Source organism: Ornithodoros turicata, chromosome 7 (assembly GCF_037126465.1).
Source record: "Ornithodoros turicata isolate Travis chromosome 7, ASM3712646v1, whole genome shotgun sequence".
NCBI lineage: Eukaryota > Metazoa > Arthropoda > Arachnida > Ixodida > Argasidae > Ornithodoros > Ornithodoros turicata.
This window is the reverse complement of record NC_088207.1, coordinates 34,449,680-34,464,489: the sequence shown is the minus strand read 5'-3', so window position 1 is coordinate 34,464,489 and position 14,810 is coordinate 34,449,680. Positions and strand designations below refer to the sequence as shown.

General features: G+C 46.6%; 1 protein-coding gene across 3 annotated transcripts in view; it reads left to right on the top strand.

The window, feature by feature from the left end:
• Window positions 1–14,810, top strand: part of LOC135400905 (uncharacterized) — a 131,605-nt gene that overhangs the window by 92,341 nt on the left and 24,454 nt on the right. For all 3 annotated transcript variants that reach the window (XM_064632910.1, XM_064632908.1, XM_064632909.1), the window contains exon 2: window positions 4,802–4,932. In XM_064632910.1, the coding sequence (XP_064488980.1) occupies window positions 4,839–4,932 (94 nt within the window). In that variant the 5' untranslated portion in view covers window positions 4,802–4,838. The remainder of the gene's footprint in view (window positions 1–4,801; window positions 4,933–14,810) is intronic.

The following is a 14,810-nucleotide window of genomic DNA, read 5'->3' as shown; positions in this document are numbered from 1 at the left end:
GTCTCGTACGTACCGACAACTGACTGGATGCCAACCTCTTTCTGTGATAGTTTACTTCGATATTTATAGTACCCCTCGACGAGAGATAAGTGGTGCTAACAGATGGCGTTAGCACCGTAAAGAAGTGCTTTCTTGTTCGGGGTCCTTGCTCACGCCGACACGTGGCTTGCAATGATGAACGGGACGCCATAACCCGCTCGGCCATGCCGCTGGTAGAGAACATTATTAGCGATGCAAAGCAGGCGCATACCATATTTATTTACCAAGGAATAGCAAGCAGTCTTTTCTGGCTGACTTTTCCTGCCAAAATACATAGATCCCCCCCAGCTGTTTCTGCTTATTCAATGCGACATGCGCAGGAAGGTAGTAACTGGCACGAGATAAAAACTTCGAAAGAGGAATGAGACAAACCCCGACATGTAGCCTGAACTGTAACATAAAATCGAATGGCGCTGCGCTTGGAGATCAACAGATGATAGAGGGAGTTGTTGTAGCGATCCATAGCAATGTATATCGAAAGAATTCCACTGGCAGCGGGTGTCTCCATTTGCAGTTTTCATGCAACTTTGTTGCAATTTGTCACTCGCCCCCAAAACAACATCTAAAACCGCTAGTCGAACGACACGAAGCGGCGCCGGACGCATTTAAATTCGATTACGCCGGTCTTCCAGTCGCAAAGCTGTAATCGGGGATTTCATGAGGCAGATGACGCTTCAGTGATGTTGGAATTCATTACGACGGCATCTGGTATGTTCACGTAATATAAAAAGTTATGCAGTAGACGCGGAAGCAGTTCAGAAGAATACGAAAATATGTACGTTAAACCATCGTTATAACGAAATCGCTTTGTTTCGAATTATCGCTTTGTTTGAAGTTTCACGCTGCCCCGGCCGAAATGCATGGGTTGCCAACAGGATTATTCGAAGTCCATTGCCAACCGACTCCGCTCAAGAACGTACGAAAGTACGAAGAGAGTGCCGGCGATAGGCTATACACTCTAACAACGGAACTTCACCGCATAACGCGCTTTGACAGAGTTATCACTTCGGATTTGAGGAAAGAGTAGGGCGTACGCCTACTGTTTATAACTAATCAGGAAGGTGAACGATATCGTTCTGAATGACAGTTGGTTCTGCGCGTGTTGTGCTAAGTTCCGTAGCACCTAGTAAGTCTTTTTCTTTTTTTCTTTTTTTGATAACACATAAATTAAACGGATGCCAATGTCCTCATCATCAATGTTTGCTTACTTGATTCGGTGCTTCTTTTAAAGCTCCTACAGTGTTTCAGCGCACTTGTTTGGCTTACTGTCACCGTTTTTGTGGCACTTCCGCTTGTATCGAATTCCCGCTTATATCGAATTTTGTTCCGGTCCAGTTGACATGGTTTAGAGGAGGGTTTACTGTACTATTCCGAACCGCAGGATGATGCCTGTCCTTGTGACCAGTATTATTATATTGGGGGAGTATGTAAAGAAAAAAGATTATGCAAAGAAGCTAGTAACAAAAAATTACGAATCGCTACTCTGCTACCTGCTACTGTCCGTTTCGTGACAGAAATGACGAAAATACAGTTGACGTAACATGAAGACAAAGTGTTTATTGTAACTTCACAAGGAAATGACTCGCATGAAGATACCGTATTGTGATGTCTCGGCGAAGTCAAATCAGGAATTACTATCAGATATACCTTTTTGTGTATTCAATCAATAATGCGCGTATTAACTCGACATACGCTCCGACCGGCGTTCTCCGCTTTTTTTTTTCTGGGGGGGGGGGGGGGGCGGGGTAGCCTCATATAGAAACTGCAGGTGTTCTTGAAAGCGCAAAATATTGCGCTGCCGGCACCAAAAAGGCGCGCACTGCGGAAGCGTCTGCCCTCGTTGTGCACTGAAGCGATGTGACTCAGTAACAAGAGGGCTCATTTTAGGCTTCCTGGAAGAATGTCAATTGAATAATGCAAAAATACAGTGACCTGCCTTTTTCTTTTAGCTGACATATCCCATGTCATCATCACTTCTTCATGTATTGTTGTTGTCGACGGTTTGTTGTTTAGCTGACATACCAGAAAATCAACAAACTGGCCCTGCGCATGAGCGAAGTATAAACAAGGTTTCTTCTTCTTCTTTTTTTTCGGCATATATAGGTCAAGGTCGCAAGGCCCTTTTCCGACCGGATTATGTGTAGTTTCTAAATTTGTTAGAACTATTGGAATCAGAACTCCGTTCTCAAGATATAGGTTACGTTGTGAGACCTTCGAGCTCACCACTGAGACTGACAATCAGCAATTCTGCTGCAGAACTCTACACAAGCAGGCCTTGAAGGGAACAAATCAGTTTTTCTCTTCTTCACGAGTTGGTTTTTAGAAGTCCTCGATAATCGCGTGAAACACGTATCCACTTCTGCATTCTAAAATAGGTCTCATTTTTGGCCGTCAGTATTACAGAAAATTAAACGCCCAGCACCGTTCATTGAAGCAGGTCATGGTTACCGGGGCACAGTGCTACAGAAGCATGCGCTATCTTGTGCTTGTCGATGACGGTTGTTAACTGTTACATAAATGAAGTCACCAGAGCACCCCAAGGCCCGGTTTCACCAACGCTAATTAACATTTGAAGCGTGATCAACGGTCCCTGAACTTGAATTTAACGCTTAATACCCCTCTCAGACGGGCACGATAAATGCCATTGCAATGCACGGTGAATGCTATACGAGAAATAGCATTTACCGTGCCCGTCTGTCTGAGGTAAAACTCTGCTTCACTAAAGCGAGTTATACCCTAGTCAGACGGCAGAGTCAATGACAATTATGTACCGCTTAATTGTCACAAAAAAGGCGTGCGCCTCCCGTTTTCAACAAATCAGGGGTGAGAACGAGGTCATTCGAGATGATGGTTGGTCAGGAGCGTGCTGGCCATGTCACGTCGAGTCTGGGAGGTACGCTGGTTCTAATCCCGGTGCCGGCTGTGCTGTCTGGGGTTTTCCCTGGGTTTTCCCTCAGATGCTTTCAGACATATATCGGCACAGTTTCTCGACTCTCCTAGTAATCAAATCAAACTCCAGAAACAGGTTGGATGCTGAAGCAGACATGTGATGCGCCTTGAGCCACACAGAACCACGTATTGTTTTGCTTGTATCAAGAAAGCACATGCATCCTTCTCATTAAAATACATGATTAAATCAAACCTTGTTAAAAAAAACATTAATAAGCATTTTGGTACCTCTCTCTCTGTTGTTGTTAATGTCTTTTAAGTAAATTAAAATGTCAGTGTATCTGCGTAATGAAAAAAAGTAAATTTTCGGAAGGATTATTAAGGGGGGGGGCGGGTCATGGTAGGTTTGGTACATACTACTAAAAGGGGTCACGTACTGGGTACGTTTGAGAAACACTGGACTATGGCATTATTGTCACTGAAACATTCATCACGTCTCCAACTAACTTTTGTAAAAAATAATTGGGTGTTAACTTCAAGTTTTAGCTTAGGTTTTAGTTTTAGCTTAGTTTTAGTCTCGGTTCAAAGTGAACCAGCGTTTGTTGAAACCGAGCCTAAGTGTCATAACCTTGAGCCTGAGCCACCACAACGGAACACACGCATGCGCAACGACCTCTGTCAGGAGACCGAGTCGTTGTGCGTGTGTGTGTTCTGTTCTTGAGGCTCAAGGTTACGATGCTTAGAAGTTTGCGCCAGCTGGCTTGCATCATTTTGCTTTCAATTCCCAAACCGTACTATAGCTATCGCTTTGTAGCGGCCGAGCTTTCGAAGGAAGCATCAGCACAGAAGCTCATACAAAATGCAAAAGAAGAGTTATCCGTCTTGTAAGGACGTGTCGGATAAACCGTTAATACTTGAGAAGAGGGCCCCTGCACTCCAATGCACTTGCAGCCAAATTAGCTATTCCGTTTGTGTGCGACTCCATGATAGAAGAGGAGAACGGTCTGCTCAACCCTCGCGTGCCTAGACAGGGGAGGGAACAGAACAACAAGAAGCCCAATAAAGGTCAATCAGCAAGCGAAAGTGCGGCTGCCAGCCTGTAGTGTCTATGTTCTACATTAGGTTATCTATCTGTGCACTATGTGTTGTATAGTTGTGTTACTGGTGGTTGTTCATTTTGCTGCATTTATGTGTTATGTAAAATTAGATCCAGCGTGCGTCTGTGTCTATCTCTATCGTCTGTCCGTGTTTTTTACCGCTGGTGTTTTATTCAGTCATGTACGAACTGGCCCAACTTTGGACTCTTGTAATGTGAAATGTCCAAACCCGTTTAGTACGGTTCCAATTAGATATCTGAATCACCCTCGGTTTGACTAAGCACTCTGGAAAGCAGCACCGTGAGGTGCACTTTGTGTAATGCAGCATCTACGGTATGTGTTTTTTTTTTTGTGTGTGTTTTTGTTTTGTTTTGTTTTGTTTATTTTATTTTGTGCGCTGACTTTCTACTGATGCCTTTTGTATGTAAATTCTAATGATCACACACGTCCTGAAAATGACTAGTTTTGCCCTTTGATATGCAGCCTCAGACTGGCTATCGGTAATGTCGTCAGACAAGCATAATCATCATGTAGATTTCGACGATCAAGATAGATAGATGATAGATTTCAAAATAGATACAGGGTATCTTTCAACGCGAAATGCAAACGTCTGTAATTGTCTGTAACTCCCAATCTCTGTAACTGACTGTAACTGGGAATGACAGGATATGTGGCATATTCGTATGCACGCTACTACACGAAGATGGCCTGATCCATTCTTCGTTATTTCATTATTGATTAAAGGTTTATGGTCATTTCACGCCTTCTTTTCGCAGTGTTTCTCAGCTGAAAAGTACCGGAAGCCGTGGCAGCATGGACAAAGTAGTTGCTCTCTTCATGGCGTTGGTATGCTTGCTTTACATGGCTGAAGCAGCGGCGGCAGAACCTTCTCCGTACAGTGTGACAGGTAAGCGGAACACCCTTTCAGATCACGCACGCATATTTTTCTGAATGGGTTGCACTGATGTCTCAATCAATGAAATGCAATGTCGCGCCAGGAAACGCGTTTTTGGCATGAAAGAGGCATTCATTTCAATAATTCCATACGTTTAGCAACACAGTTTTTAAAGAGTTTCTGACACTTTGAGAGACGTGGTCCATTACATCATGCACACGTTGTATTGCACACTAGAGTATTGGAGGGAAAAAAGAGAATTATTTTTCTACATGTCGTACTTGGCGAGATATAACTAGGGTTTGTGGTTTTCGGCATTTATTTTCAACCCAATTCGGGGGGTGTTTATCGGCATTTATATGGGGGACTATAAATCGGATTTTTTCGGCATCTATATTCCGCCCAAAAAATAAACGCCCGAATACGGGCATCTATTTATCTCGCATGAAGGAATGCCTATTTTGCGCGCGAAGTAAGAACGAACCGAAAAGAAGTGAATCGATTCATGGTTTCATTAACAATGTCTTTTATTCCCTGTGCCAAACCAGCAAACAAGGAGAGTACGTCTTGTTGTAATAGATGCAAGCGTACATCATCATGCTCGCACCTGTCATAGCGGCTCGCTCCTTGCGATTAATAACACGCAGTTTAGAGAACGCGCGCTGAACATTAGCGCTAGAAACAGGAATAGCCAGTATGCTTAAGGCGCACTGCGATAACAAAGGCCATGTGCTGGAACGGGTCGTCCAAAGCTGAATAGGAGATATATCCACCTGAGGGGCAGGGCATGCAGCATATTCGAAAAACACGCGCTTTATATCATCCATACGAGATTCATCTCGTAGAACAAATAAGAATAAGTCCTCATAGAGTGAAGTGCCCCGAAGTGTCTTGAAGTGCCTCAGGAACGGAAACAAGGGTCACTCCAAGTCCTAACTGGAGGGGAGTAGATAGAGGAATACAAAGAACACAAAAATGAACTAGAAGGCTAGGGCAGGGGATCAGCGATCGACTTTTGAAACCGTTTGGGAGCTCCGTACACTCGTGATCTCTTTTTAACCCGACAACAACAGACCACAAAGGTTCTGAATAGTAAATTCACTAAAGATAGGTGTGTCACTAAGCACGTGTGCTGCCAAAAGAGCTGAGGTCATCCTCCTATAAGCGCTTAAGCACAACGAAACAAGGGCACAGCCGGAAGATAATGCCACGCTCGAGAAATAGTCGACAAAGGGAGATTCCAAGGGGACTTCCCTTTGCGGTTCTAGGAATGGCAGCTGTCAGGATACGGGAAATTCGAATTTTTTCGGAATATTCCGAATCTGAAAAAAATCATTCGTGGGGTGTTTTCCGGCATTTTTCGGAAAATGCCGAAAAACACGAACCCTAGATATAACCCTTCAACATAACAGCATAACTTCAACACACGTACTCGTGAAGCTCTGACATGAGAGCTCCGGACATTCCCATTGGTAGTCGTAAGCACGTGACCTCTCTCGCGCTTCCTCACTTGAGGAGACGCCAGCCGTGAAGTCAGAGGCGCATCAGTTTCGGTATTCGCGGTGCCTGTTCTCTACGCGTCTATGTATATTACCCCGTTTACTGTAAAACTTGGAATGCAGGTTCACGTCACTGCAAATAATTGCATTTTATACATTTCTCAGGAATATCTTGAGACGTAGTGTGACAACTCCTTTAAGCTCTGAATAATGGTCACTAGACGCTCTAAAAACAGAACTTCACCGCATAGCACGCTGTGTGCCTACCATTGCCACGAATGATAGTGTTATCGCTTCTGATTCGAAGAGAGGGGGGGGGGGGCGTACGCCTTTTCGTGGCAATTTGGATATATGAAATTGCCACAAAAAGGCGTACGCCCCTTCTGTCCTTCAATCACAAGGGCTAATCCTATCATTCGTGGCAATGGTTGGCGCACAGAGTGCTATGCGGTGAAGTTCTGTTTTTAGAGTGCACTATAAAAACAGAGCTTCACCGCATAGCACGCTCCTAGTCAACCATCATCACGAACGGCAACGTCCTCTCCCTTGATTTGCTGAAAACGGGTGGAGGTGGTGGGCGTACGCCATTTTGTGGCCGTTATGAACTGCATAATGCTACAAAACTGGCGTTACACTCTTAAAAATGAACTTCACCTCGTAGTACGCTCCTATAGCCAACCGTCATCCCGAATGACAACGTTATCTGCCTTGATTTGCTGAAAACCGCGGGAGGCGTACGCCATTTCGTGGCATTATGCAGTTTATAATTGCCACAAAAATGGCGTACGCCCCTCGTTTTCATCGAATAAAAGTAGATAAACGTTGTCTTTCGGGATGATGGTTGGCTAGGAGCGTTCTGTGCGGTGTCGTTCTGTTTTTAGAGATTGTATCACAAAACCACCTAGTGCAATTTGGAATTTTCTGAGTGAGATGCACGTATACTTTTCACGTACACCAAGCGTATGGAGGTGGGGTAGTTGGTACGGATTCGTTCTGTATAGGCAGCAATAGGACACGGACGAAGAAGGACGACAAGGACGACTGGTAACTCTCAACTGACAGACTTTACTGGTCGATCAACAACAAATACACTGTATGATGATGATGAATGGGGAAATCGCCACCTGGGTTGTGGCCCGCTACCCCAATACCGACGGGACTGCATGAGATGTAAAATGAGAATGAGGGGATGCGAGGGGAGAGACGGTAGCAAGGCCGCCCATCAGGATTTTACCCCTGTCACACGGGCAGTCGTCAGTGATAATTGAAAACAATTGAACATGTGCGCCACCTAGCGTGTAAACTGTCAACCTCTCGGAGAGCGTTGGATCCAATGCGCTTTGAGAAGTTCACACGTTACAGGCTTGGTGGCATGTTCAACGGCCGTTCGTTTCAATTATCATTGACGACTGCCCGTGTGACAGGGTTATTAAAGGACATAAAGGACACCGGTGTCTTGCACAAAATACTGGTCGAAACAAGTTTGGATACACCTGAAAAAAATGTCACCTTGCATACAAAGATTGGATAGCGACAGGAGATACAGCCTCATACCGCAACTCAAGCCTGCTACATGTTCCCAAGATAACTGACCTTCGCGGGAGGAAGGTTTAGTGATGGTGCGCTGACCCATTGTCTGTCCCCGTGTGAAGCGATGAAAAAGGCTTCTGATGTTGATGTTGATATCGATGTTGGCGAAAAAATAATGTTGGCTTCTGTTATTTCCCTGGTGACCTGTTCCTTGTCATCATTCGTCCGTGTCTTTTTTCTGCCTATACGTTGGTTTCGGCGCAATATCACCGGGCTGGGCCATGACGCCCCCACACTGCTGTAATGGCGACCAGGTGACGTCAAGCAAGATTGCTGCTCTCTAGGAAACTGCCGTATTGGTTGCGGCGCATATCAGTGGGAGCGGCCATGACGCCCCCACAGTGGCGTATGGGTTGCGGCGCATATCACTGGGCGCGGCCATCTGGGGCGGATCTAGAGGGGGAGTCAGGATGTCCTGACCCCTCCTCAATTTCTGTCTTCACGTAGGGTTTAACTGACCTTGATCGTGTATCTACCATGCTGTCCAAGGCTGGACCCCCGTCTCAAAAAAATCCTGGATCCGCCCCTGGCGGCCATGACGCCCCCCCACTGTTGTAATGGCGATCGGGTGACGTCCGGCAAGATGGCTGCTCTCTAGGAATACTGCCGTATACACATTAATTTTTACAGGCCATATTATTATATATCTTTTTTAGCACACTGCTGCCTCACTCGAGCAGAGACGGTGGCTCGACCGCGTGAATACGCGTACATGGACATTTCACACAAACGGTATAGCATGCCAAACAGCTTTGACTTGAGTTTACCGCGGGGGGGGCACGAAACAGTAAAAACACTTCAAACTACCAAAATGCACTAATAATGATCTCCGCGCGTAACCCTGATGCTGCCTGACTAGCTTTTCCTCCCATTTTTTTTTTCAATAAACATACCCCCCCCCCCCCCCCCCCCCCGATGCCGCATTGTAATCCGTGGCGCTCCCCGAATGGAAGAAAAGGGTGTGCGGACACGCAGGATCTATGGCCCTTGTGTACTTTACGCACGCCACATCCATTTAAACATTACTTATCGCAGTGAAACATGGAACGAGACTTAACTCGAAAGGTTCTTGTCCAACGAACTGTTTATTTTGGTGCGAAAGAGCCTCTACGCGTTTCCGGGAAACGAACACAGGCCCCAGTAAGGAAGGCGGAAGATCGCAGCCGGTTTCGCACCCAGGCACTAGTTTTTATCTTTATTTTTAATGGACACGCACCCTTTAAGATGGTACAAGTATCGTCAGCGAACATGTTTTACGAACTGGTTTCTGTGAACTCATCTTTTTGTGACTTATTTCATCAGTGAACAAACTGTCTTAAGTTCCTGTATATAAGGCGCATGAGGAGCACCAGGATGAAATTCCCACATTCTCCTCTTATATGCATCGAGCGTACTGTATCATGCGTACGCAGCGCCATTGGTTTACACTGTACAATGCTATAAAATCAGGCTAAAAGTCCGCATTTCGAGCTGCGTTGCTATCAGCAGGTATATTAGGTCTATTTACTTATAAATTTAAATGTTGGTATAGGTAGGTAGCCACGAAGTAACTACATAAACAAAAATAATCGTTGTTTACACTGACAACAACAACAACAACAATAAATGAAGAAGTGATGATGACATATGTGTTTACACTGAATTAGAACATTAGTAACATGTTGCAAGGTGAGCAGAGTTTTAGTTTTTGTTTGTTTTGTTTTGTTTTGTTTATTATACGTTCAAGACCCTCACTTGAGGGTATTACAGAACGGAGTGAGTATTTACAAAGTACATGTGTAAATAGTGGCAACGACACAGACAACATCCCGACAAGAAAACACAACACGGGGAAAAAAATATTGCTGATACACAGATTAGCGAGCATTGTATTGTAACTTAGTTTGTTGTCGATGTGCTGATGAAAGATGGGAAATCAATGCCTGCTTGAAGTGTGTCATGGAAGTTTGTGAGACAATGGATTGGGGAACGAAGTTCCACTCTCTTATGGTGCGGGGAGCAAAGGATGTATCATATATTAATGTTCGACAGAGAGGGCGATTTAGTTTGAAGCAATGGTCTAGTCGTGATGAGATGTGTACTGCAGACGTTAGGAATTCAGGATGTGATGGAGAAAGAAAAAATAACTTGTACAACAAGCACAATCGCGCTACCGCACGTCTGTCTGAAAGGCTAGGAATATTAAGTTCAGATTTCATGCTTGATGTAGATGCGTGATAATCATAGTTAGAGGGTATGAATCTGGATGCACGGTTCTGAACGGCTTCAATGGAATTAGTGAGATATTGTTGGTGCGGATCCCAGATGGACGAAGCGTACTCTAACTTTGGACGAACAATCGCTGTCTGGTAACCAGAGTCACTGTTATAAAAAAGGTCATCAGAAAAGAGGGCGAGTTGTGTTTCGCAAGAGTGCTGTTTCCTGAAGCCGTGCTGAGACGAAGAGAAAAATGCGTTAGATTCCAGGTGTGCCATTAAGTTTGAGAAAAGTATCTGTTGTAGTAACTTACAACTTAGTTACTCAATTCTAGGGTTATACAATGAGGTGCAAGTGAACGCTTCGGCGGAAACGCTGCTGAGGTCCTGAAGAAGGCGGAGCCTCCGCTGAACAAAACGTTGGCTCCGTTCACATTCACAATGTTTTTCAAACATACTCGTAGAATTTAGAGGTTTCTTTTCTCGGTTCCGTAATTTTGTGTTCGAAAGTTATTACCGTGCAGGAACAGAAAATAATAGCCAATAAAGTGCCCATGCCGTTGAACGACTGAATGTAGCACGAAAGACGGCAATATTCATCTATGCTTGCTTGACAGTCAAATATCATGAGTGACTGCCTGCTTGAGTGTAAACAGATGAAACGTAGCAAACGGCATGGAGATCGCGCGTTAATGTTACACCACCAACCAGAGAAACACAACAAGCACACGATTCTGCGTTCCCAATTGTCATAGTTAGTGGCACGTTTAGATTGTTTCTCAGACTTTCGAGTGAATGCATGCACCACTTTCGCAATTTTCGCCATGCATGAAGTGGTGTTGGTGGTCTCGTCTGTGACGTAAGACTTCTGGATTGGTCACGCTTGAGAAAATATATTTCTCTTACGAACTGGAAGGAGTATAGATCGCTAATTAAGGATATACCTCCATCAGCGTTCAATGTTGAAAACTTTGCTCAGTCCGTCCGCAGCTGCTATGACCGATCCACAACGAGGGCTGCCGTTCCGCAGGGCCATTGTAGAGTAGATCCAGAGTTTCAACGACTTCGCGCGGTCAGAATTCGAGCCGACAGAAAGGCGCAACGCTCAGCCCTATGCACAATGTAAAACCCCGAGACTAGGGAACACGAAAAGACAGACACAACACAACAGACACAGACACAACACTACACGACTTCGTGTTGTGTCTCTCCTTTCGTGTTCCCTAGTCTCGGGGTTTTACATTACGCATCATCTTCACCAGCTCGCTTGCTTCCTAGCCATTTTTTCATTGCTCAGGCGTGCTTGAGGATATGCTGGATGCTCGCAGAACACATGCAGTCGCAAGACAACACCTGATCCGATTAGATCGCAGGCGGTGGCGGAGCTTCTGCGACACTCTCACACCGTTCACACCTACCACTCGTATATGGAAAGTCGTCCGAGGGCTCCAATCCCAGCCAGCACATAGAGCTCCGTTCAAGATATTGACCATGAACCGCGGTACATCGGAAATCGAGGTGGCTGACGAGTTCTGCCAGTACATAATGCGGCCTTCTGAAGCGTCTCTTCAGCCGCATCATGAAACCAGGCTTGCTGAACTACAACGAGCTCATGAAGCCGCGGTACATTCTACTAGCTCCGTGCTCGACCGGGAACTCAGCATGGCGGAATTACGATCCGCCCTTCGCGGGTCGCAAACACGCACTTCGGCGGGACCCAACTCCATTTCCTACACCATGCTAAGGAACCTGAGCCAGGACGGAATCCATTACTTGTTGTCTCTCTTCAATAACTCAAGGTGCTAATGGAAGGTTCCCGAATCGTGGAAGGAGGCGATTGTCATTCCTCTGCTGAAACCAGGGAAATCTCCAAAGGAATTGACATCCTTCAGGCCAGTCAGCCTAACCAGTTGCATACGCAAAGTCGTGGAACGCATGATTCTTCATCGTCTGACGTGGTGGCTCGAGTCACACTGCAGTTTGCCAGAATCCGTGGCAGGATTCCGGCGCTCCCGCTGTACGATGGACTGCCTTATAGACCTTACCACCTACATCGACCACGAGCGTACGCTCCGCCGTATAACAGTTGGTGTGTTTCTTGACATAAAGAGGGCATTTGACACCGTAAGCCACCCACACGTTATTTCTGCATTGCGAGGGAGAGGCGTCGTGGGACGAATGATAGCCTGGTTGAGTGACTTTCTGTCCGGCAGGAGCATCTTCTTGTTGTTGTTGTTGTTAAGGGAAAATTTATTATGAACGAAATACACAAGCGGTCCTCAGCACACAGTAATTTGATGGCTACACTAAAGGACTATCGGCACGCAAAACACAGGCAATATGTGCACACTATGCAACTATATAACTGCTATACAACTATGCACACTATATACATCTAAATTTCGTCAGTTATATAGTCTGTAGGCTATACCACGTCACAGTGTGAAAGTACAAAGAGAAAATTATACGACGTACACTATGTACAGTCAAGGCTCCCACGATGGATACGTGGCCGTCCTGTGCACAAAGTGAGGGGTGTGCTCCCCATAGCCTGTCGAAACGATCACGTCCGAGCACGAGTAGTTCCCGTTGCAGGAAGTTCGTCACATTCACGCGCAAGCGTCGCAGCAACAAGAACAATGGGACGCGATTCCGACGTTGTGCCACTGCCTTACAGCGAGCTGTCCACAATACGTCGGCGCCACAAGCAGTCACGAGAATACTAAGACGGACGGCGACAGTCGAATGACACAGGGCAAACGACATTTGTGTGACGGCGAACAAGACACCAAAAGATCCTCGCCGTGTGGCATTCGTAGAGCACATGACTGTTCTTCTCGACGTGTGCACAATATGGACAAGTGTTTGTCGACACCAGGTTCCACAAGAGGAGATGGTCGCGTGTGGGCAGGAACTCCCAGGCGAACCACCACATCACATCACGCAGGGGTCCAGGGAGCCACGAGCCGACCAACACCGACCACGACATGCTTCTTGAGCGTCGCCCGCCATCGGACCCATTACTGTCCACTTCATGACAAACCACTGCTTCCGACAGCACGCTAGGAGAAGCTAGCAAATGACTTGGTAGAACAGAGGACAGCTTGCGGTGATAGGAGTGCACGGCTGCATGAAACTGTGGAGGTGACGCAGCCGATGGAGCCACTTGGTCATAGCCATGCGCAACAAGGTCCCGTGCGAGGCGGCCCATGCAGTAGAGCAATAAAACTTGAGTTGGCGACGCCTCGCTATTTAGAACACGAAGCACAGTTCTCAGAGCGATTCCTCTGTTCATAAGGCCAATGTCAGGAAGTGACATTCCTCCACGCGAAGCAGGGAGAGACAGCAAGATCCGTGCAATTGGCCTGCGACGCTTCCTCCAGAAGAACGAGAGCATCGCGGAGTGCAGCCTCGCTATTATCTGGTGTGGTGCGATTAACAAGTGGCTCAGGTGCCATACTCGCCCACAGAAAACAGTTCGCACTAAGTAGGCGCGCTCAAGGTACGAGAGGTCGAAGGGTTCCGCGGCTTGACACTTGGACTGGAACTCCTGCAGAGCCTGAAACCTGTTGTCGTGCATGGGGCCGTTTCGGTCGAATAAAACGCCAAGAATCTTGAGAGATGTGGCACTACGCAGGGGCAGGCTTACATTACAAGCGCTGCCGCCAAGCTGCATTAATTTTGTTTTATCTTGATTCAACATGCCGCCGGACAGTGCGATGTGCCAAAAGCACACCATGACCACGTGCGTTCCGCAGGTCACCTTGCTCAGCCCGGTGCTCTTTAACATGGTGCAATGCGACCTCATCAAGCTTCTTCCCCGGAGAGTTCATATTTCTCTGCATGCAGACGACGTTTGCATTTGGACGTCGAGTAAAGCACGGCCTCAAATACAGCAGCGTCTGCAGAAAGCTCTGGACACTGTAGTGAGATACTTGTCAGAAAGAGGTATGGATGTCTCGCTAGAGAAGACCGTCGTTCTACCATTTACGCGCAAGTGCATGACGAGATTCCCCTTACGCCTTGGAGACTCTGTCCTGAACACAGCAAAGCAACATCGTTTTCTGGGCGTGACTCTGGACGCTGGTTTGACTTGGTCACCGCAGATAAAAAGGGTCCACAAAAGCCGACGCATAACGCCCCATTCTGCGCTCTTTGGGTGGCATATGAGATGGGGTAGTCCCTGTAAGTCTCTCCTGAGGCTTCACAGAGCTCTGGTGAGGCAGACGGTACTCTATTCTCTTCCCGTTCTCCATGGGCTCTCGGCCGCATCGGAACTCAAGCTGCAGAGAACACTCGCCAGAAGCCTGCGTACAGTACTGGGCCTACCTCGAGCAGCTTCAGACCGTTGCACAATGGTGGAAGAAAATGAACCACTACAAGCCCTGAGGGTGCAAGAGACATTGCCCCATTACCTGCGCCTGCTGACTCGTCATGAAAAACATCCACTAGTCCGGAAGCTTAGTCGCTCGTCGCCGAACATGTCGACCAGCTACCCACAAACTTTCAACCGTCTGCACCACCAATGGTTGCACCATGGATATTACGGGACCCAGCTGTATCTCTGACTGTGCCTGAATGTCCAAGTAAACAAATCGCCAATGCG